The sequence below is a fragment of the Ochotona princeps genome, chromosome 10, assembly GCF_030435755.1.
Source record: "Ochotona princeps isolate mOchPri1 chromosome 10, mOchPri1.hap1, whole genome shotgun sequence".
Taxonomy (NCBI): domain Eukaryota; kingdom Metazoa; phylum Chordata; class Mammalia; order Lagomorpha; family Ochotonidae; genus Ochotona; species Ochotona princeps.
The window spans coordinates 32533803-32556646 of record NC_080841.1 but is presented as its reverse complement, the minus strand read 5'-3'; the positions used below and the strand labels follow the sequence as shown (position 1 = coordinate 32556646).

At 50.6% G+C, this 22844-nt stretch overlaps 1 protein-coding gene across 1 annotated transcript in view; it reads left to right on the top strand.

Moving 5' to 3' along the window:
- Positions 1-2952: 2952 nt before the first annotated feature.
- ITPKB (inositol-trisphosphate 3-kinase B) overlaps positions 2953-22844 on the top strand; it is a 92641-nt gene continuing 72749 nt past the window's right edge. Inside the window, exons 1-2 of the mRNA XM_058669263.1 lie at positions 2953-3242; positions 4602-6688. Coding sequence (XP_058525246.1) covers positions 4814-6688 — 1875 coding nt within the window. The 5' untranslated portion in view covers positions 2953-3242; positions 4602-4813. The remainder of the gene's footprint in view (positions 3243-4601; positions 6689-22844) is intronic.

The window sequence follows — 22844 nt, the reverse complement described above, 5'->3', positions numbered from 1 at the left end:
GGTGTCCTTGTAAGAAGAGGACAGGAAGTCCCTGCGTGGTAGCCTAGCAGCTTAAGTCTTCAGTGTTGCATACGCCAGGATCCCATATGGGAGCCAGTTCTAATCCCGGCTGCCCTGCTTCCCATCCAGCTCCCTGCTTGTGGCCTGGGAAAGCACTAGAGGATGACCCAAAGCCTTGGAACCCTACATCTGTGCGGGAGGCTCAGACGAGGCTTCAGGCTCCTGGCTATGAATTGGTATAGCTCCAGCCATTGTGGCCGCTTGAGGAGTGAATCAGTGGATGGAAAATCTTTCTCTCTGTCTCTCTTCCTCTCTGTATATCTGACTTTCCAATTAAAAAAAAAAAAAAAAAAAAAGAGGGCAGGAGTCATAGGCACATCCAGAGGAAGACCAAGGCAAGATAATGAGAGAAGATGGCCAAAGGAGACAGGCCTCAGAAGAAACCAGCCCTGCCGCATCTTGATCTCATCATGTGTGTAGCCCCTGGAACTGTACGCTGCATCTGGGGCACTTGGTTATGGCAAGCCAGTACATTTGCTAAACTCAGTTATCAGTTCTGGTAACTTATTTGCAGACATCATAGGATTTTGTGCCTATGCAATCATCCTCGAAAGACAGCTTGACCTCTTCCCCTGCAATCGTGACGCCCTTTGCGGCTCTTCTCATCTGACGGCACTGATGAGGACAAGTGCAGTGCTGAACAGAAGCCTGGTGCTGCTCCCCATCTCAGTCGACAGGTGCTCGACCCTTTGTCTTTCAGCTTGTTGCCCATGGCTTTATCAAAGCTGTTCTTTATCAAGCAGAGAAAGTGTCCTTAGCTTCTTAGCTTCCATTCTGTAGAATTTGGTTTCAGAAATGAGAAAATGGGGATTCCCAAAGAATGAGGCCAACTCCCCTCCCCAAAAGCTGTAGGTAACTATAGTGGATTTGGGCAAGTCATGACAGGAATGGATCCTGGACTCAGACAACACAGGTTCACTTACCAGTTGAAGGATTTGAAGCCAAATCATTCACTTTTTCAATTACTTCATTTGTGAAATGTGTCATAATAACACTCACCTTACAAGGTTGTTATGCATAAATGGTTATAATGGACCCAGAACAGTGTCTGGCAAATAATCAGTGCTACATGAAATACTCTTGCTATGTTCATCTATTATGGCAAGCAATTTGATTCTACCTCAGGATGCAAGCCCATCCTAGTGGCTTCCAGGCCTCATCTTTGCTTCATCTTTTCCTCAACCCTTCCTGCTTTTGGCAGCACAGATAGGGTAGTTGAATAATCATGCAGCCTGCCCCAGGCAGGATCCCTTCTGCACATTACACCTGCCAGCTACCTCCAGCTCAAGAGTTGTTTGGGTTGCATACACAACCGGGCAGCCTGGTTTCATAGTGACGGAAGGCAGATATTGTCTGGCTGGGAGGTGACAGTGAGCTTTCCCAGGAGTAGGGATGCTAAATTCCTTGCTAAGTGTATGCAGGTCCTCCTGAGGCTCTCACTGCCACACCTGACATGGGTGTTGGCATCTCCTAGAACAATGGTCCCTCAGAAATAAGCTCCCATGAATTAGTCCTCTAGAGACCTACAGTGACCAAATTAGGGGCAAACACAGGCTGGTTCTCTGTCTTAAGAACTGCCCAGATCCCAAATCAACACCTGAATAAACTCAGGTCTGTTTTTTTTCCCGCTTTCTTTCTTAATTTAGCCCCATTATGTGTGTTTGTGCGGTGGTGATGGTGGTGGGATAGGAAAGGGAGTTAGGTTCAATCCTTCCATGATGTGTTGTAAAATATTTGAAAGGCTCCAAGTGTCTGATTCCCAGGAATTCTTGGCTGGAAGATCTCAGTTTCGAGTTGAACATGAGCCTTCCCTGTCAGGGGAGCAGCAGGTTGCTTTACTCACTGAAGCAATATTGTTACATAAACAAGTGGGAGACTTGTGGGCTGCCAGCCAAGCCCCAAATTCCAGCTGACTTTAGCTGATCAGGATGTCAGAACCAATCCCGGCTTTGCAGTTTCCAATCTCCTGAGCTTGCAGCTGTGTTTCCCTTTTTCCACAAAACTCTGTAGATGTAGAGAATTGTGCAACAAAACACACTTACAGACTTCAGTGAGGTAGGATCCTCTGGCCCAGTGTTGTTGGTGAATGCTCCCTCCACTCCTCTTTTCCAGTCTAACTGGGGGTGCAGAGGAAGGCATCTCTTGAAAATGATCCAGTGTGAAGGGGACTGAGCCTGGGGAGGTGGTCTCAGACTTGGCTCAGGCTCTCATCGTTTCAGAACTAGCTTTCTTTTTTCTCCTTCTTCTGGAAACGACTTGAGAATTATGTACAAACTATGTGACCATCACCTTAGATGTATGCATTCATAGGTGAACACGCAACAGAAAGGATTGTTTACACAGCTAGCGAGTGTACTGCAAAACCGTCAGCAGCTCCCAGCCCAAACCATGTAGCAAACCCCTCCTGCCCTGCACTTCAAATCTGCGGCTTGGCAAGGCAGCACCCACAGCACACCTTCAAATTTGCATATTTGTGAGAAGAACACACACCATTTAAAAAGCGTGTTAGACTGTTGTGAATGCTCAAATGGTCCTCCATAAGAACACACACCCAAAACTCTATCATAAATTAAAAAGAACAAACAGTTGCACGAAGCTAAGACCTCAGCAAACCTCCACAGGGGTGGAAAATCAATCGTATATCTTTAACCCGCAGAAGTTAAAAAGGCTTTTTTTTGTTGTTGTTGTTGTTAGCTAACAATGGAAACTTTTTTTTAAGTGTTTCCCTCCCTCGGTCTTGCCAAGCAATAGAAAAAAAAAAAAAAGAAGAAAAGAAAAACTTGTTCCGCTGAGTTCAACCCCAGACAGGCTCACGACTTCCTTCCTGCTCTCCTCCCCCGAGCCCCCGCCTTTCTCCCTCCTCCCTCCCCCCCCAATCTTTTTTTTTTTTTTTTTTCAATCTTACATTGAACAAACAGTGAAGTGACCGGGAGCAGACACTGGCAGGGGTAAGTATCTGCCGGTCGGAGCAGGGCGTGCAGGGCCGGCCTGGCTTCGGCCCGCCGGGAGCTCGAGCCCCTCGTCGAAGAGTTTCCCCCTGGTTCGCCCTCCTTATTGTCGTTCCAAGATTGCGGGGGATACTGTTCCTGAGCATTTTCACTTTTAAGGCCAGCTCATCTCTCGGAGGTCCGCGACTCCGTGCTTGTAGTGTGCACTGCAGCTGGGGATCCGAGGAATTGCAGGTAAGTTTGCGGCTTTTTCATGGCTCTTGCCCGGGAGCCCTTTTCCCTCTTCACTGTCTGCTCGGAGCAGATCCAGGCGTTCCGGGTTCTCAGCACACTGGGACGACTAGGGCAAACAGAGCAGGAGGTGTCTTGGGGGGGAGGGTGCGGGGGTAAATCTAATGTTTAGAGGCTGGCGTGGAAGGTAGCTGGCGGCGCCCCGGGACCAGAAGAGAGTTTTCGGCGTTTCCTCTCGCCCGCCTTCCGGGCAGTTGGCTCGGCGCAGCCTCGCTGTGAGCTGCCGGCTTCCCCCGGGGCTCCGGCCGTTGGGAGGCAGGGCTGGCGCAGGTCGAGGCTGCGCGGGATGCCGAGAAGCCCTGCACACTCGGCCGTGCCCGGCCGGGGAAGCTTAGAGCGCCAAGCCCCCAGGTCTCTGCGTGTCCGCCGGCGGCAACCACACTAGGCCAGCAGTTTCCCGGAGGGGAGCGCAGGTCCCAGAGCCTGAGGGGGCAGCCGCGGCCTGGGGAGTAGGGAGCGCAGAGGGTGGACTCACATGCTTACACACATACACACGGTCACACACAAACATGCACAGAACGTGCACCCCACGCCGTGCATGGGGTCCCCGGAGCATTGGTTCCGGTAGGAGGCTCTGGCAGAGCCTGGGTCCTGGGCTCATACATGTTAGCAAAAACACTTGTTTAGGAACGGGAGACAATGCTAGTGCTGAGAAATGCTTCGGCCGCGTGCACCCGCCTGCCCAAGCAGAGTGCTAGGCCAAGAGGCACGGCCCCCAAGGCCAGGGTCAGGAAGGTGAACCGTGAGCACTCAGCTGCTCGGGAGAACTGCTCAGGTTTCCCTCCGAGCTGGTCTCGGATGCCCTGAGAGGGTGGGGCAGGTCCTCCCTTTAACTCTCGGTAGCCAGCCTTGGCTCAGGCCTGGGAGACCCAGAGATGGTGGCGTGGGGGCCCTCACTCTGAGGGAGCTGGGAGACGCCGCGCCCAGCAGCGGGGCACACTTAGTGGCTAAGTAGCTGTGCATCATCGCGCCTCTCCCATCCACGTGAATTCCGGCTCGATTATTAGAATTGGGGATTTGAAAGGACCTCAAAGCACATCCCAACCTGGAGGGCCCGGTGGTGGGGACACTCCCCCCGCCCCTCGCCCCTAGAAAAAAAGCGCACCCGGAATGGTGCTGGGGTCAGGGACAGCGGTCCAGGACCCGGCACGTGTCCTCACCAAGCTTCCCAGTCCCGGCAGGTGAGAGGTCCCCTGGAGCCCAGGCCGGAATGGAAAGTGGGCTCCCTGAGTCTTCTCCTGCCAGGATTCCCGCCTTCTGCCCTGTGACCCGCGGCTCTTGACTTCTCTTGTGTCTCCACAGACCCGCGTGCGCGTGTATGGAGCTCTGGGCGGGGGCTGCGCCCGGAGTCGCGCCCCCCGCCCGCCGCCCGAGCCATGCGGCCCCCTCGGCGCGCCCAGCCGCGGCCACCGGGCCTCCGGGGCTGAGCCGGGAGCGGCGGGAGCAGGAGGCGCTGGCTGCAGAGCGGGAACGGGAGCCGCGGCGGCGGCGGGCAGCGCGGAGGACCCAGTACTATGGCTGTGTATTGCTATGCGCTCAATAGCCTGGTGATCATGAATAGCGCCAACGAGGGCAAGAGCGGAGGAGGCCCCCGGCCCAGCGGCAGCCAGACGCCTCCACCACCGGGGAGGGCCGCACTGAGCCCCGGCAGTGTTTTCAGCCCGGGAAGAGGCACCTCTTTCCTCTTCCCTCCTGCCGAGCCGTTGTCACCCGAGGAGTCCCGGAGCCCAGGGGGCTGGCGGAGCAGCCCGCGCCGGCTGAGCAGTAGCAGCGGTAGCGGCAGTAGCCCCGGGGGCAGCCCGGGTTGGTCGGGCCGCCTGCGAGGGGACGGGCAGCAGCAGGTGGTGGCCGCCAGCACCCTGTCGCTGCCACCGGAGCCAGAAGAGACCAAGAGGAAGCTGCGGATCCTGCAGCGCGAGCTGCAGAATGTGCAGGTGAATCAGAAAGTGGACTTGTTCGAGGCGCACATCCAGCAGGCGCAGAGCTCCACCATTCCAGCGCCCCGCAGCCCACGCCTGGGTAGGGCTCGCTCGCCCTCCCCGTGCCCCTTCCGCAGCAGCAGCCAGCCCCCCGCGAGGGTCCTGGCTCAGAGCGCCCCCGGTGAAGAAAGGAGGACCAAGTCCTGGGGGGAACAATGTCCTGAGACTTCAAAAGCCGACTCCTCGTCCAGGAGTCCAAAGCTCAGCCGTTGCTTTTTGAGGGACAAGGAAGGAGTGGCACCACTTCCTGACTGGGTCTCCCCGGCAGGACCAGGAGCCCTGGGCCCAGCCACTTCAATGGGAATGGAGAAGGGAGACCCTGCCAGGGCCCTGTGTGGCTCGCCTACAGCCACGGAGCGCTCTTCTGGAAGTGTGAGAGGCCAGGCCTCCTCCCCGGAGCTGGGCAGCAGGAGCTTGCTGGTGGCCACCAAAGTGGCAGTGACCACATCCATGGGGACACAAAGCCCGCACCCTCCTCCTCTCCTGACTGAGGGGCCAGAAAGGGCTGACAAGCAGAGAGGCGCAGACTCCCTAGTGCAGCCGCAGGAACAGTTTCTGAGTGGTGGGACAAACGCAGCCCTGCAGATGGCCAGGCCTGGCAGTGGAGAAGCTCCTGGAAAAGCAGAGACGGAAACTGTGTCCTGTGGCATGCCGGGCACCAGGGTGCCTGAAGTGGATGAAAGGCCACGGGGGACAACTGTGAACACACCAAGGCTTCCAGCAGTCCTGGGCTTGTTGGGTCCCAGGGAGGCTCCAAGTGGGGGTCCAGTGATCAGAGGCCTGCAGCAGTGCACTGACCTAGGGCAGGAGGGGACTCGTCAGCGGGGCTTGATGGGAGGCAGCCTCCCCACACAGTCTATGCCCGCCAAGGTGGAGGCGGGAAATTCTGCTGGCAGAATGCTGGAGCCTTTGGCCTGTTGGGAGGTGGCGAAAGATCTGAAGGAACTTGAGTACCTTGCTGGGGACCAGGTGAGGGTGCAGCCTGGGAACTCCAATGCTTGGCTGGGCACCATGGAGGATGCCAGGGGGACCTGGACGTGTGACTCCCTGGGGACATCGCAGGGGAGCTGGGGAAGCCCACCACGGGACTCAGATGGGCAGCTGAGGCTGGAGCTGCTGTCCCCGGATGGGAAGGACAGACCTCCTGCCAGAGAGGCCTGTAGCCCCAGCAATATCCCCGCAGTCATCATTACAGACTTGGGTGCCCAGGAGGACGGGGGTTTGGAGGAGCCCCAAGGAAGCCCTCATGGCCACCTGCCCATGAGAAAACTGTCCTCTTCCTCGGCCTCCTCCACGGGCTTCTCCTCTTCCTACGATGACTCGGAGGAGGACATCTCCAGCGACCCCGAACGTACCCTGGATCCCAACGCCGCCTTCCTGCATACCCTGGACCAGCAGAAACCCAGAGTGGTAAGTCAGTTCCCGAGATTTTTCTCAAAGCTGTGCTGATTTCAGCCTACTTTCCATGTTTTGTGTGCTTCCTTTCTTACTGTGTCTGACGTCATGACGACTGTGACCAGGGCTCTCGGCAGGCTCAACTACTGTTTCCTACCAGGTATGTTCGCTGTATCGTGCACTTGGTAGTTTGCACAGGAAATTAAGTCGCTAGTGCCTTTTGAATGCCCATCTTTAAAAAGCAGGTTTTCAGAATGCTTGGTAAGTTAGCACTCTTCCTGGGCAGCTTGTATTCAGGAGTGCCGTCCAATCCTTCCTGACTCATCCCCAAAGGCAGCCAGCTAGAATGCTGAATGTAGCATTTGCCTGATCAGGTGAAACACTTGCCTGTGATTCACCAGGGCTGACAGAAACTGACAAGGATGTCATCCAGTTAACCCAGCCCTGCTTGTGCTGATCTTGCAGGTGACTATGCGACGAACCTCACTGAGTTAGGCCGGGACACTGCTATATGAGTGTGGTCAGAGTACCCTAGGTGAGGTCTGACGTTTAAATTCAGATGAAACGTGGGCTTTCAGCTAAGTAGGAGGCATCTTTGCTAGCAGTGTTGCATTAGATTGAATTCCCCTAGAGGGGCACCCAGGTCCTGTGCCCAGGCTAGCTCTCTCCTGATAGTGTGCTTGTGGTCTGGGACGGATACTTTTCAGGTGTGTGTTAATATGCATCTGTCTTGGGTCATCACACTGATGTCCCGTGCTGGCAGCAGCAGGGGCTGGGAATTTGTTTCTATGGCATGATTAATCTCAGTCGCAGGTTCTTGGTGCTGCCAGATCAGAGTATCTAACAGGACGTGAGTGATGGAGCTAGCGCTTCTGACAAGATCTGGACTTCCTCTTAGCCTTTCCAGAGTCGGGGGAATTTCCTGGTTCAATTTGCAGGGGGCTTTTGTATCACCCTAGGGGAAAGCCTGCCTTTTATTATAGGTAGCCTTCTGATTTCATCTTGAATATCAAATACTAGTCACTGTACCTTGATCATTTTCTCCGCCACAACTTTCTGTTTCTACGCCACGTCCATTGCTAAAGTGTCTTGCACTGTAAAGCGTGCCTTCTGTCTAATCCCCACTTTATAAATCACAGTCTGAATTTGTGGAGGTCGGAATCTCTTTCCCTGAAACTGCTTTGTGCTCATGAGCTGGAGGCAAATGCATATGCAAAATCTGGCCCCAGTCACCCTGGCATTTTGTGGGCAGTACAGGGCCTGCACCTGCTGTCAGGCATATGGGCATGGTACTTCTAAAGAAGGGCGGGGGGTGGTCTGCTTGGAAGAGGATGGTGGTACAGGACAGGGGAAAGAGTCTTCTCATTGAAGGCAAGGCCTGGATTTCTCTGCTCTCCTGGCCAGCTGGTACAGACCTAGTGAGTAACCGAAGCGCTCAGACCAGCACGTCCCATTTGCTGTTGAAACTCTGAAGCATGGTCACACACCCAGTCACTTTGTTCTCCAACTTTCCATTCGCCCTCTTGAGTGGTGGATTAGCAGCTCCTGTTGGCTGGTTATCAAAATGGGTTAGTGAGTCTTACATTTGAAAATGCTTTTGTCTGGAAATGAGTTAGAGGGGAGATAACTGATGACAGGTGATGTCTTTTTGTCTTCTGCCAGAGGACTGCCAGCTTAGAAAACCAGAGGGTGAAGTGGTGTTTGCAAGTTAGCCATCGGCTCCAAGGGTAGCCAGGGGACTGGCTGGCTGTGCTACTGAATATCCTATGTTTCAGCATGGTTCTGTGCACCCACAGGGGAGAGCTGGGGGGAATGCCCTTGCCAGCTTCCATCTCTGAATGGTGCAAAGTGATGGGGGCAGCGGGTAACCAGCTGGAAATGGTGGCTCCTAGGGACTTATGAGCTGACATTGGTAAACAAAGCTTTCTTCTTGTTGTACAGGTGGTTGGGCTTTATCTCTGACACCAAAACATCTGCTCAGTAGGTCACAACTCACCTCATGGCCTGAGATGGAGATTCTGTTTACAGAGGCCAGTTGCAGTGTGACTGATGGGGTGTTGGGACCCAACTTGAGCTGTGGCTCACGGCTCCAGGCCAAGCTCGCCAGCGCCTTTGGAAGTTCTGCGGTTGCACTGCCGACGCTGTCTTTCCTTCTGAACATGCCTGCTTCCATTGGCACTGCTGCTCTGTATGCTGTCTCGCCTGCTCGCATTGGCTCACACACTGTGACACCCACACATTCTCACCCTCACAAGTAGGTGTGAAATAGCCTGTTTGGCCACTCCTGGTGGTCTAACTAACGCATGGCGCTCTCAGAATGGTCTTGCACGACACCTGACCTCCCTGGAGCTTCCGGGCCTCCTGCTGCTAACACCTTCTTTGTTGCTACCCAGGAGTGATATGAGTGAGTGATGGCGCATGCCGGCAGGAGGTGACAGCAGAATTGCTCCTGAACGATTGGATGCTGGAAATCAGTGCAAAAGCAGGGTAGTTAGATTATGGGAGCTCCCGTGCCACCTGCACCCTGGTACCTCAGAGAGCAGAACTCAGCTTTGGGGTACACAGTAGTGCCCTTTCATATAACTTGGACCAAGACTTGGGAGTTCTTTGCTTTTTCTTCGTAATTCCATTTAAGAGCATCTGGCCCATGGAAACACACCAGGCTAAGGTGCTACCTCAAGGAATGGGTGCTGCTTACTTAAAAAAATACCTTCCGGATTTTATTGATTTACTCAAAAAAAATTCTCCTGTCAATCTTGTGTACAGAGAAGACAGCAGTGTATGTGGACTATATAGGAAAGTATAATACAAACCCCCTGCCGCCTTGCTACTTAAAACCAAAACCCAAGGAGGCAACATTCCAGTGCCCCCTCCCTTTTCGTATTGACTGATTTTGCTATGTTTTCTTCTCTTTCCTCTCCTCCCTCCCCCAACCAGATTTTAGTGAGAAAGTGATAACCCTAGGAAAAATTCAGGCAGTTTAAAATAGTTTAACATGGTTTTAAAAAGTGTATAAAAACTTGACTTTTGGGGTAAACCAAACTAAACTTTAAAAGCCTTAGAAAAGAATGCACTTCAAAAAATACATCTGGTGGTAAGTACTTTTAAGTGGGAAATTCTTGCCTGGATGAGGGTGTTGAAGGCATAGATTTATGGGATTGTGAACTCAGGATTGCCTATGCTGTTTTCTTAAGATGGGGCAGCCTTTTCCCCTTTCAGGTGTGTGGAAAGGATGTTTCTGGCCAGTCTTCTGCAGCTCTCACATCTAGGAGAACATTGAGTCACTGATGACTCAGTGTTCTGGGCCTTTCTCTGATCTAAGACCAGGAAAGCAAGAGCCAAATGGTCAAGGGGCCAGAGGATCCGCAGAGATGCTGCCCTTGGACTCAACTTTCTCCTTTTAAGATATTCCTATTTTTTTTTTAAGGTTTATTTCCTTATTTGAAAGATAAAGTGACAGAGAGAAGGAGAGGTAGAAAGAGAAAGACCTTTCATATGTTGGTTCCCTTCAAATGCAGAGTTTGAGCCACCAGGTCAAAGCCAGGAACATGGGTGTCCAACGTGAGTGGCAGAGACCAAAGTACTTAGGCTGTCACCTGCTGCCTCTCACCATGCACGTTAGCAGGAAGCTGGATCAGAAGCAAAGAGTAGCTGGGACTTGATGCGGACGCCCTGGTGTGTGGCATAGGTATCTGAAGCAGCAGTTCAACCTGTTGTTCCTTGGTGTTTGCCACTAAGATGTGCATTTCACGGGCGCTGGCATCCTAGACTTCTCTTGTTCCGAGTCCTAGGCATTGGTGTGAACACCTGCTATGTGTGAGTATGCGTCAGGATGCCCAGAACATGACCGGAGTCCTCTGATGTGGACCCTGGGCACCTTGTATTTTCTGTTTTCACATGTGGGGTCATTGATTGATTTGCCTGTCTCCTGTCTCTTACCAGAAGAATGGTTCTTTGTCATTTAACCCTGAGAAAGTGTGGTCAGATGGATCACCCGGACAGTACTTGAGATGTTGGTGAATAAGCACACTGAGACTGCAGGCAGTGCTGGTAGGATGTGAGAACTCCAGTCTGAAGAGGAAACGATGCTCTGTTGAACAGCAAAAAAGGGGGTCTTTGTCCCCTTCACATGCTAAACTTTGAAAATGAGGTTGTGCCAAGCCAGAGCCAAACAGCACTTTTAAGACCTTGCTGTTTTTGAAGATAAAAATAAAATAAATCTTACAAAAAAAAAAAGTAAATTCACCCAGGGCTTAGCACCATGACTCAATTGGCTAATCCTCCCCTTGCAATCGCCAGGATCCCATATGGACGCTGGTTTATGTCCCGGCTGCTGTACTTCTCTGCATCCTACCTTTAGTCAAAAAAGATTTTCGGCTAACTGAATTTACTTTTTATAGTTGCAAAGGCAGATTTACACAAAGAGGAGAGACAGAGAAAAAGATCTTCCATTTGCTTGCTCACGCACCAAATTGCCACAACGGCCAGAGCTGAGCTTATCTGAATCTGGGAGCCCGGAGCTTCTTCCAGGTCTCCTATGTGGGTGCAAGGCTTTGGGCCATCCTTCATTGCTTTTCTAGGCAATCAACAGGGAGCTGGATGGGAAGTGGAGCAGCCAGGCATGATCAGTGCCCATATGGGATGCCGGCACTTGCAAGCAGATGATTAACCATTGAGCTATCGTGTCAGCTCTGGAACTTTTGTTTTTAAGTGCTGACTTGTTGCTGAACTACTTTCCTGATTTTTGTTGGCATGTATCTTGCAGTGCAAGTGCAGATTAGATTAGTTCTGTGTAGTTTATTTATATTTTTAGGAGTATTGATAACATTGTTGGACTTGTTTTATCTTCTGGAGTTTTTCAGCTTGGTTATCAAAAGGTAGGATTTTAAACTGTTGAATGGAAAGAGGTTTCTATCCTGGTAGGAGAAACAGTAGATGTCAGAGAAGCAGGGCGTGGGGTTTCCTCCAGAACTTTAACAACTGTTGTGAACACACCGGCAGCATGGGAGGTTCTGTGGGTTTGCTCAGAGGGGAAGACTTGGCAGTGTAGTCTAAGCACGTGGTGCTTTCAGCCCCATGACACATAGGCCTCGTAGTGATTGTTTTACCCCAACAAGGTGGAGCTGCCAGTGTGAACGATGTGTTTTTCACGAATCAGGGGAACCCATTGTGTCCCAAGGTGCACCAAGCGTGAGCTCCTTGGCAATAGAAAAAGTTCTTTAGAGTACATGCTGCCCACTTGGGGTTGTGTCTGCCCAGCTCTGAGAGGTGTATCATTGCTGGGACTGCACACTGTCAACCTATGGAGTCAAGCACCCTTGGTCCACTGCCCAAATTCACAGCAGAGGCACCCAGGCTGTTTCTCAGGCCCTGGGTATCTGGAGGGGACAGGAAAGGGGACCTGTCAAGCTGACCCCAGGACTGTACAGTCAAATGCTACTTGCTGCGGTTGTACCACCCAGTCAAGGCTCCTCAAACCCCATCCTCACATCCCACCCCACTCCGACCCCACACACTTGACAATCTCATCACTCTGCCCATGCCCTGATGCAGGCAGCAGCCCTGGTCTGTTTGCTCAGGAGTGAATGCTGTTGCTTTAAAGACAGTTTGAGTCCCCTAGGAGCAGAGCTGCCTTAAATGGACAGGATCTTATTAGGAAGCCAGGTCTCTGAGCTTGCTGTTGAATCACAAAAACGTTCCTGTAGCTTCCATAATTGACCATATCTGGGACTGGGTGAAGCCATAGTCTCCTTTGCTCTCGTCCTGACATTTCGCAGGCAGGGACAGCAAGGGCAGGGCCCTCAGCAGAGTTCTAGGACCTTCGCTTGCCTTCTCTTTACTTAGCAACGACTTTGGTGGATAAGCTCCTATTCACTTTCAAAGATCCACCTGGACTTTAAAAATGTTTTTTATGTATTTTAAAGGCAGAGTTAGAGAGAGGGGGACAAGAGTTCCATCCACTAGCTTATTTCCCAAATAGCCGCTGTGTCTAGGCTGGACTAGAACAAAGCCAGGAGCCAAGAGCCAGGAATTCCATGCTGGTCTCCTGTGTGGTGTCAGGGAATCCAGGCACGTGGGCCATCTTCTGCTGTCTTCCCAGGTGCATTAGCAGAGAGCTGGATTGGAAGTGGAACACCCAGGACCTGAACCAGTGCTCACATGGGATGCTGGCATCACAGCAGTGGTTTAACCAACTGAACCACAATGCTGCCAACATTCCTTCCCCCTCTCATCCTCAACCTGGGCTTTAAACACAGCACATGTTCTGAAAACATTTTTTAAAGGAATGGGTGGATGAATGGATGAGAGAAAATATTACTGCTGCATCATAAAAAGTGTTGAATCATCTGAAGAAGCAAAGTAAGAGGAGATGCACCGTGAGCAAGTTCATTGCTTATGACCTTGACCTTACTGCCACAAGGGTAGGGGTGTTGGCTTGGGTTTAGAGGACCTGGGGTGAAATATGCATCCACATGTGACCTCCAAGCCCTCTGAAAGGTGGGGAGAGTGAGGTGAACTCCTGGGGTCGGGGGAGCTCTGTGATGTAATGTTTCTAGAAAGGACCTGCACAGCGTCTTGGCTCAGGGAAGGTTAGAGGAGGTGGAAGTGGGAGAAAAATGTGAGTCCCTGGTGAAGCAATGTCTTTTTAAAAAAAAGATTTATTTATTTATTTTTATTGGAAAGTCAGATTACAGAGAGAAGGAGATAGAAAGATCTTCCATCTGCTGGTTCACTCCCCAAGTAGCTGTAATGGCCAGAGCTGAGCCCATCTGAAGCCAGGAGCTTAGTCCAGGTCTCCCATGTGGGTTCAGGGTCCCAAGGCTTTGGGCCATCCTTGACTGGTTTCCCAGGCCACAGGCAGGGAGCTGAAACGGAAGTGGAGCGGCCGGAACCAGCACTCGTCCGGGATCCTGGCGTGTGCAAGGTGAGGGCTTTAGCCACTAGGCTACCACACTGGGCCTGAAGCAATGTCTGTTTGAAACATGTGTTGCACTGCTTGGGAGAAATCTCAAAAGCCATTTCTGGATTTTAATGAAGTTCCATTTTTACATCACCCCACATAATTCTGGCAAGTGATGCTGCCTCTGCCAGAAGGAGTTGTCATGGAGTTCTTTGCAGTAGGACTGGTATGTGTGCTACCTGGACACTCACGGGCTGGGAGGCTGCTGCTCGGGTTTTGAGGTGTGTGTGATGTTGGCCCTTTGGAATAGTGACCGTCCTACTTGTCACCTCCGCTTCCCATGCAGCTGCCCCTTGTTCACTTGCGGAACTTGGGAATACTTCATGGCTTAGCCCTCAAGAGACAGGGCGAGATTTACTTTTAGCATATTGGTTACTCATTACTATGTCAATTAATTTCATAATGATGTAAATTTTTGCTGATGGTATATTGGAACTTTCAGTTGACTGGGATGATACTCTGCTGGCTCTGTCTTCAGACCAGAAAGAGTATACCTAAGAAGCCTTTGAACTTGACTGGACAATAAGATGCTGGACTCTATGTTTGGTATACGCTTGCAATGGGGGAATCTCAACTGAACTTGAACTGTGGTTATGCAACAAGGTGGAGGAATCCACCATGGTGGGAGGGTTTGGGGAGGGGTGGGGAGAACCCAAGTACCTATGAAACTGTGTCACATAATACAATGTAATTAATGAATTAAAAATTAAAAAAAAAAAAGACAGGGCGAGAAACTCGGCAAGCATGTGTATATGCCTCTTGTAGGCTGCAAGGGACAGGGTGGCCAGCACACCTTGGTAGACTGTGCAGGGGAGAACCTCTCTGGTGGCTCTTCCTTCAAAACAGGGCCTTGTTGTCCCAGTGTTGTAGGATGGTGGCTATGGCCATTGTTTCACTGCTCAGCCAGCACCTGGACTTGCCAGGCATGTTTCTCAACAGTTCCATCAAGAACTCCCTGTGAGAAATTTGATCTTTTCCTCTTGTTGCGCTTTCCATGGGCATTTTATTGACTTGATATTGCGTAATGGAAACCCATTCAACAAAAGGTGTCTCTTCAGGCCACTTGTCAGTACCATGTTTTGTATTTCCTGAAACGGTGACTTCTGTTTTGCTTCAGAACAGCTGGTTATGCTTTGTACATCAGTGGGAAGCGGGAGCCGTGGACAGGAAGGCTGCAGATTGGACCTCAACGTCCATGTCTTTGTATGACTGAATGTGGAGCAAGGGGAGGGCAGGGCATTACTTTTCCATTTCTGAATACATGGGAGACGTTGCTCAGCCTGGGCCGGCAATGGCAAGTTCCCACTGATAGCAGATCCTCCCTTGCAAGTTCACTGTTATCCTGTTATCTAGCATTTTACTTCTGTGGTAAGATTCTGGGTGGAAAAGGAAAAATGTCATGATACAACATCTCCATCATAGGCATGGGGATGATTTCCGATGACCTGGTGGTCAAAATCAGGGTCTGATGATAAACTATGTGTTGCTGATGCAGGGTCAGGGCCCATCCTCAACCAGGAAGCACCACAGACCTCCAAGTTGGTGTTGTGCATTGAGGGGAGGGCGTGAAGGAGATGCAGTTGACTTTGGTGCTTTGGGCACTAACAGCAATCTTCTTTCTTTACCCTTCTTTTTTTAGAATTTATTTTGTTGTTTATTTGAAGGACATATTGACACAGACACAAAGAGAAAGAGAGAGGGGAGAGAAAGATTCATCATCTGTTCCTCCCCAAATGCCTGTAGCAGCCAGGGCTGGACCAGGCTGAAGACAGTAGTGGGGAACTCCATCTTGGTCTCACCTGTGGGTGGCAGGGGCTCAAGGAGTAGGGCTATCATCTGCCAGATAACTTGGCATATTAGCAGGAAGCTGACTGGGAAATGGAGCAGCTAGAACTCAAACCAGGTACTCCAGGTGCTGCAGGCATCCCAAGCAGCAGCTAAAACCTACAGTGCCACAGAGCTCACCCCCTACTTTGTCCCTCTGAAAGGATTCTCTGTATTCTGCTTCCTTCCTTTTAATTAGAATGAATGGATGATAAGAAGCTATAATATGATTTCTATTACGAGCACTTAATGTTTCCAGACACTGGAAGCATTCAGCCTGCCTCCGGCAAGGGATTTGGTTCCCTGGTGACTAGACACTGGCAGCCACCCTCCCTATTCCCACCCCTAACTCAGTCTGTAATCCCTGTGGGTATGCTGAAGTGCTGAACTTGGTGGGCCTGGGCAACAACTGGAGAAGTCACTGCACCCCCAGGCAGTTCCCAGCAAGTGTTTTTTTTCCAATTTCCCTGACATTCTTTCCAGGCTCAGCTTAATTTGTTTTCATCTTCTCTATGGCAATTGATGACGGAGTTGTAAAATGTATAATTGAGCAGAATCTACTATGAAGTGCTTCTCCCCACCCTGCTGCAGAGGAGCTGGTGTTTGTCTATCCCTCTGTTAGTGTGTGGAGGTGGACTATTTCCTTTTTACAAGGTAGCTATTTGCATATAAAATTTAATAAAATAGATGTCCTAACTGTATGAGAAAAGTTTCTGGCTGGGGTAGGGAGACTGTCACTTCTGTAATCCTTATCTAACCTGAATCTGTTAGCAGGAAACTGAAAGAGCCTGTGTATGACAATGAGATAAACAGTTTAATCTCTGAACAATGTCAAGTGGAAAATCCAGCCCCCTGCCAGTAGCTTTAAAAAATGGCCAGGAAAGCTGGTGAGGGACAAAGGCTCTTACAACCCAGCTTTCTGAGCTGCTGGGAGTCAAAGCAGGAAGGTTAGTTATGAGGATGCTGTGAGGGTTGAGAAACTATGATGTGGTTTCTGCAGATATACAGTGAGCTGGTGGATGGTGACATTCTGACATATGGGAGGCAGACTCTTCTTTCCCCATCCCAGACCTCACTGGAGCTATATGCTGCCTCCCAAGACACCTTAGCAGGAAACTGGATGAGAAGCCGGGGTTCTGGGACTTGCACCTGTACTCTGATATGGGATGTGGGTGTGGTGGCTCAGCCTGCTTTTCACTACTTTTTTGGGTGAAGGGGAAGCTGGGCACCCAGGGAGTATTGCACGTCTTCCCCTTGCAGAAGTGGTGGGTTGAGTTCTTTGAGTCAAGGGTTGTAGGGGCAGGTCCTCTGCAGAATAGGGTGTGGGGCTTCAACCAGCTACACCTGAGTGCACCCCCTTGCTTTGTCCCAGACCTTGACAGACACTCCTCTCCATGAGTCAGTTTCCCTATCTCTTCAGTGACAATAATGAGCCTTTCACATGCACTTGGGAAGAGGAAACAAGATGATTGTGACTCCAGGCAGAGGCACAGAGCAGGTGGGGATCAGGGTCTCCTCTGTCTGTTCTCTCCCAGTCGTAAGACCGCCTTCTCTGCCTCCCCCCCCCCCCCGTGGCCCATGTCAGGCTGTCATCCGGGATGTGGACACAGAGGCGGCAGCATTGATTTTTCCAAGAAGGCTGCTGGGCTGCAGGACCAGCTTCTCTTTGTAACCAGGGCTCAGCACCTGGAGCTTCCACAACAGTCCCCTGTCCTCGACTGCCAGCAATGGTGTCAGGTGATAGGTCCTGGGACCAGCCTCCTTCCATTCTGTCTGGCTGAGACCATCAGCAGCAGCCTGGACAGGGCAGCCTTTCATAGTAGCAAAGACTCCCTCCCTCCCTTCTACCCTCCTATTCTCCCTTGTCCTGGCTCCTCTGCTTTCTTCTTGTGTTCCTCAGAGTCCCCAGAGCGTGTGAGGCAGTGATGATGTGTTGCAAGTTGCTTTGTGTTGTTCTCAGTGCCCGAGTGTGATGTAACTGGTTTCAACTTCCCTGTGCTGCATTTGGTGGCTTGGCCAGGCCAGACACAGGCGCATTTAAGCAGGATTTAAGCAGGCTCTTTGGAGATGAAAGAGGTGCTGTGTATTCATGCAGACTGCCGGAACCCTAATACAGGCACATTACTCTGAGGACCAGAGATATGTTGGGGTCTCTCACTTCTACTTGGCACAACCTCAGGGACCCATACTCCCCAAGTCCAGCACTGCCCTTGGCCACTATCCTCAGGTTAGATGATGGAGTGGAAGGAAAACCCAGTGAGGTGGCTGGACTGAGTCCCAGAAAGACCTGCAGAAAGCCATGTGGACACAGAGGGAGCCAGCCAGTGACAGGCGTCATTTGAGCAGCACAGGCTGATGTCACCACAGTCCTGGGCATCCCGGCTGGAAACCCAGACTTCTGATAACGGTAGCCATGTGATGGGGACATTACTTTCCTTTTTGCCTGCATTATGGGATGGGTGGCCTGCAGGAATACTCCTTGAGGGTCCCATCTTTCCTATTCCTGAATGGTTCTATTCAAGCCTTCTAGAAGCCCAGGACCCAAGGATGACTGTGAGAAATCTGGGTAGAGCTTCCAGGCACTGACCAAGCTGCTTTGCAGGCTGTACGCAGCTGAGTTCTAGAGATCTGGCTTTCGGCCTGGCCTACCCTCCCACCTGGCCCTGCCCTCATCCTCCTTCTGCCCTTTGCGGGACAGACAGTGATGTCTGGGAGGAGTGCAACTGCGAGAAGAGCTGATTAGCGTGTGACAGCCCTGTCTTGAGGTGGTCTCCTGGTGATCGCCTGCTACCATAGTTTCCTTATTGCCCCGACCTCGAAATGTACACAGGGTGATAATGAGCTTTGATCCCAGGCTAAAGCCGTATAGAGCAGCGTCTAGGATGCCGTTTACCTTGTGGTATTCCACTGTGCATGAACAATCTACCTCCTGCACCCTGGAGCTGCTGCTGGGCCTCACATCCTTTCTTTGGCATTCTGGACTGGCTGAATTTTCTGGTCTGGCACCACTGGCATCAAACACCACATCCTTCAGGGAAGACCAGAGGGTCTTCCAGGAGGTATGGCTGCAGGGGACCCCCTGGGTGGACCACGTGGTAGACTGCTGGGGTGGGGGATGGTAGAGAGGGGAGACCATTATCTTGACTCCCTGATTGTAGTTTGGGATCGTGTGGCAATGACTTTGGAAACAAGATATCAGAAACTTCAGAAAATAATTCAACATGACCCCATGGCCAGGTATTATAAAAGGGAGTTTTACTTGAAAAACAGAGAGACAAAGATCTTCCATCTGTTGATCTACTCAGGTGCCCACAATAGACAGGGCTGGGTCAAGTCAAAGCTGGGTCTCTTGAGTGGGTGGATAAGTCCTTAAACTACCAGCTGCTGTTTTTCCAAGTGCGTATTAGTAGGAAGTTGGAGTCAAGGCTCAAATACAGGTCCTCCAATATGGGATGCAGATGTCCCAAGGAGTGACTTAACTGCTGAGCCAAATGTCTGCCCTACCAAATACAGGTTTTGAAAAGCAAAGTGTGTGAAGCCTAACCTGGGGGAGACCTGGCTAATCAGCACTGCTTACGAACCTCACTAAAATTGTCATTTTAGTCAAGTTCAGTCTGAATTAGCTGTTTGTTGTGGCTGTGTGAAATACTGTCGGCCTCGGGATGCACAATAATAAAATAATAACAGCTGTGACTTTGGAAGCACCATTAAAAGCCAGGAATGTTGCATCCATTCACTTCCTTTAATTGTCACAAGACAGATGTAAGGAGATCATAGGAAGTCCATGGCGAATGGAATGAGCAGAGAAGTTTATTTTTGGGTCAAAAAAAAAATGAAATCCACATACATGCAGGTTTTTCAAAAGTTGATGGGAAATGAATGTTGTGGTTAAAAAAAAAAAAAAACAAAAAACTATGGGTGAGTTCTAAAACATGTTTGCACCCGAGCAAGTATACCTTTTCACCCTGTAAAAATTTGAAGTCTGCTTGTATTGTCTTCTTCCTTTCACAGTGTGAGATGAGCATTTAGAGAAGTCTTCAGCTTGAGCCCTCAGCTGGCCCTGGGCGGAGTTGGGATTTGAACCCATCCGTGCCTCCAAAAGCCTACGCCATCCTCTGTGCCACCAGTCTGCTGCCTCAGAGGACAGAGGGAGGCAGTGGGACTCTGTGCAGAGTCAACGCTGAGCTCTGGGCTCTGTGATTTAGGAGGAATGGGGAGTCCTTAAGTGGACTGCTGAGGGAGATGGGTGAGGTGTGGGAGCTGGGGGCATGGCTGAGGGAATTAGGGTGAGTTTGGCCTTGGAAATGTTAGATCCTGGGTAGGGGGAGAAGAGTAGTTTCACACGGTTGCCTGCATTTTTCATTCTGGTTAAAGATCAATTTTCCATTCGCAGAGGTGGAATTGAGAGAGGATTCTTTTCCTTCCGAATGAATGGGCTTTTGTCAAAAACAAGGACTTAATAGAAGCAGCAGTAGCACAAGGGAGCTTCTGGGGCTGCCCATGCCCCTCACCCCGCCCCAGGCTGGTGCAGGGGAAAAAAGAGGAGCTCCTGACCCTAAAGGGCAGAAGAGGGTGAAGCATCTCCCAGGGCAGGGAGTGCTCATGTAGCCCTGGAGTAGGGGAGGGGCTTGCAGCAGGTGCTGAGCCCAACTCTGGTTGCAAAGCCAGTCCCCCAGAGACTGATGCGGGGGCTCTCTACTGCACTGGGCGCATGGGACACCCCTTTGCTGCACAGCACCCAAGGTCCCACACTCTAGCCGGGTCTCCCACATGGACCGAAGTCCTGTAGCTATGGCTTGCTTCCTCCCAGGGTGTACATTAGCAGGAAGCAGGAATTAGGAGCAGGGCTGGAATCCAGGAATCCTAGTGTGGGATACAATCCTAGTGTGGTCTATGGGTGTTGTAAGCAGTGTCTTACCTGCTATGTCAAGCCTCTTCCCTTTTATTGGATCTTACAGAAAATGCCAAGTTGTCTTGCAGGGCGACTGCATGGTTTCCCGTCCCCACTGGGATGTCTGAGTGATGTGGTCCTGCCACACCCTTGCCAGCCCTGGGCCTTGTCATGCTTTGTGAATTCTGACAGGTGTGCAGGGCTAACTCATTATGCTTTCAATTTGGTTATTCCCAGTGGCTATTGATATTGAACCTCCTTTTTCTAGCCTTATTTGCCATCCCCTTGCATGAAATGATCTGGCTTAAGCAAACAGGGAGAAAGAGAGAAACAAGCCATAGAAGTGCTAGTAGAAACAGAGACAGGGTCCAAAGTCTTGGGTTTCCTGCATAGTCGCTGCACATTGGGGCTTTGTGTGGGATGCTTGACATCTCTGAGCAGCACCCCCACCCACCCCACCTGCCACCTTCTGCCCTTAATATTCTGTGACTCCAAAATAGAGCAGTGGCCCTTGGCAGAGGGCCCCCATGGCAGAGGGAGCTTTGGTGCAGAGGGAGCCGGGCTGGCGGCTCCAGGCCAGCCTGTCAGGTGCTATGCTTAGGAAAAGTTGATTGTCTTGCCTGGAAAGAAGAAGGCAAACAAAGCAGCAGACTGTGGGGTGTCTCCTTCCCTGTCCCTTCTGTCTCCCTTTGGGTTTCTCTGAAGGGACAAAGCCAAGAGGCTGGAAACCAAAGGCCCCTGGCAGAGAGTCTGGCGCACTAGGACCATCATGCTGCCTGCTTCTGTGCATGTGGGCCCTGGCCAGGGGGTCCCATCCCAAGGGGTTGAAAGATGCAGGTGCCTCTGGAAAGCCAGTGGCATAACCCTTTTCTCCTTTTAAAAAAGATTTATTGATTGATTTGAAAGACAAAGTAAGAGAGAGAAGGAGAGACAGAACTCTTCCATCTGCTGTGTCACTCCCCAGATGGCTGCAACTGCCAGAACTGATCCAGTACAAAGCCAGGAGCCAAGATCTAGGAGCTTCACCTAGGTCTCCCACATGGGTGGCAGGGGGACCCAAGCACTTGGGCCATCCTCTGCTGCCTTCCCCAGGCCATTAGCAGGGAGCTCTGTGGGGAATGGAGCTTCTGGGATACAAACCAGTGCTCATATGGGATACAGTCGTCCCCAAAGGTGGCTTTACCCATTATGCCACGTTGCCAACCCCAGAAACCATCTTCAGTTTGGATTTCAGTGAGTCACAAGAAATGAACAGGTATGGTTGTTGCTTCCTGGTATCTTAGGTATGACATTTACAAAACCCCCTTTGGTGAATTTGTATAAACAACCTGTCACAAGGGAAGTATTGTTTTCTCTGTGAGCTTAGAAAGACTTTCTGGAAAACCATATGGTTTTCACATGTTTCTGCTGAGTCCATCTCATAAAGACAGACAACCCCGGGTGACCACACAGGCCTTGGACCTAGGAGCAGTCCGGCACACTGCGGTCAGTGTCAGCTGGGTCGAGACTAGAGCTGGAACCAAACTCAGAGGTGGTTCAGTTCAGGCTTCAATTCTGATTTGGTATGTTTTGTAAACCTAGGTTTGATGTTGTTCAATAATTTTTTAAAAAGGAGTTTTTGGAAAGGTTTAATGACACAGAGGGAGAGACAGAAAACTTCCATCCGCTAGTTCAGTCCCCTAAATGGTCACAATGGCTGGAGTTAGGCTAGGCTGAAGCCAGGAGCCTGAAACTCCATCTCAGTCTCCCACATGGATGACAGGAGCCCGAGAGTTGGAAGTGAAGCAGTCAGGGCTCAAGTTGGGCCTCCAATATGGGATGCTGAAGGCATCTTAATGTGCTATACCACAATGTTGCTCCATGAATAATTTTTTTAATTTTAATTTTTTATGATACAGTTCCATAGACTCAGAGATTTCCTTTTCCAACCTCTCCATTCCCCCGCCACCCTGCTGTTTTCCACTAAATTATTACAGCAGTACAGTCCTTCAGCAACAGTCACAAGTCCATCATTCTTCTATTAAGTGCATCATGACATTGTAGGCATAGACCGTGTAGAGCATCCAGCATCCTATTGTCAAGGTATATGTAACAGTTTCATCAGGAGTCCATCTTTCCTTACATAATATTTCTTTTAACTCTTGTTATGTTCCTGGTTCAGATTCAGATTTGGTGTTTATACTTGATTTGAGTTTGAGTATGCAAAATCTACTGTGGCTGTTGGTGAGCAGTGTATTTTGATCCAAGTCACTTCTCCCGATAGCATCACTTTTATGAAATTTATTTCCCTTGAACTTACCTTTATCTGGAATGGTTGTGTGTTGATCTTTTGGTCTCAAATATTCTGCCTAAAAAATTACCAAACTTGCTTTTATGCTTTGCAAGGAACTGAAAATAATAAAAACTTAACATGAAAAGTAGCAGAGGTTTTGCTAAATAAGTCGGTACCAGGTAATTGCTGCTACTTGCAACAAGCTAGTATTCAGGAAAGGATG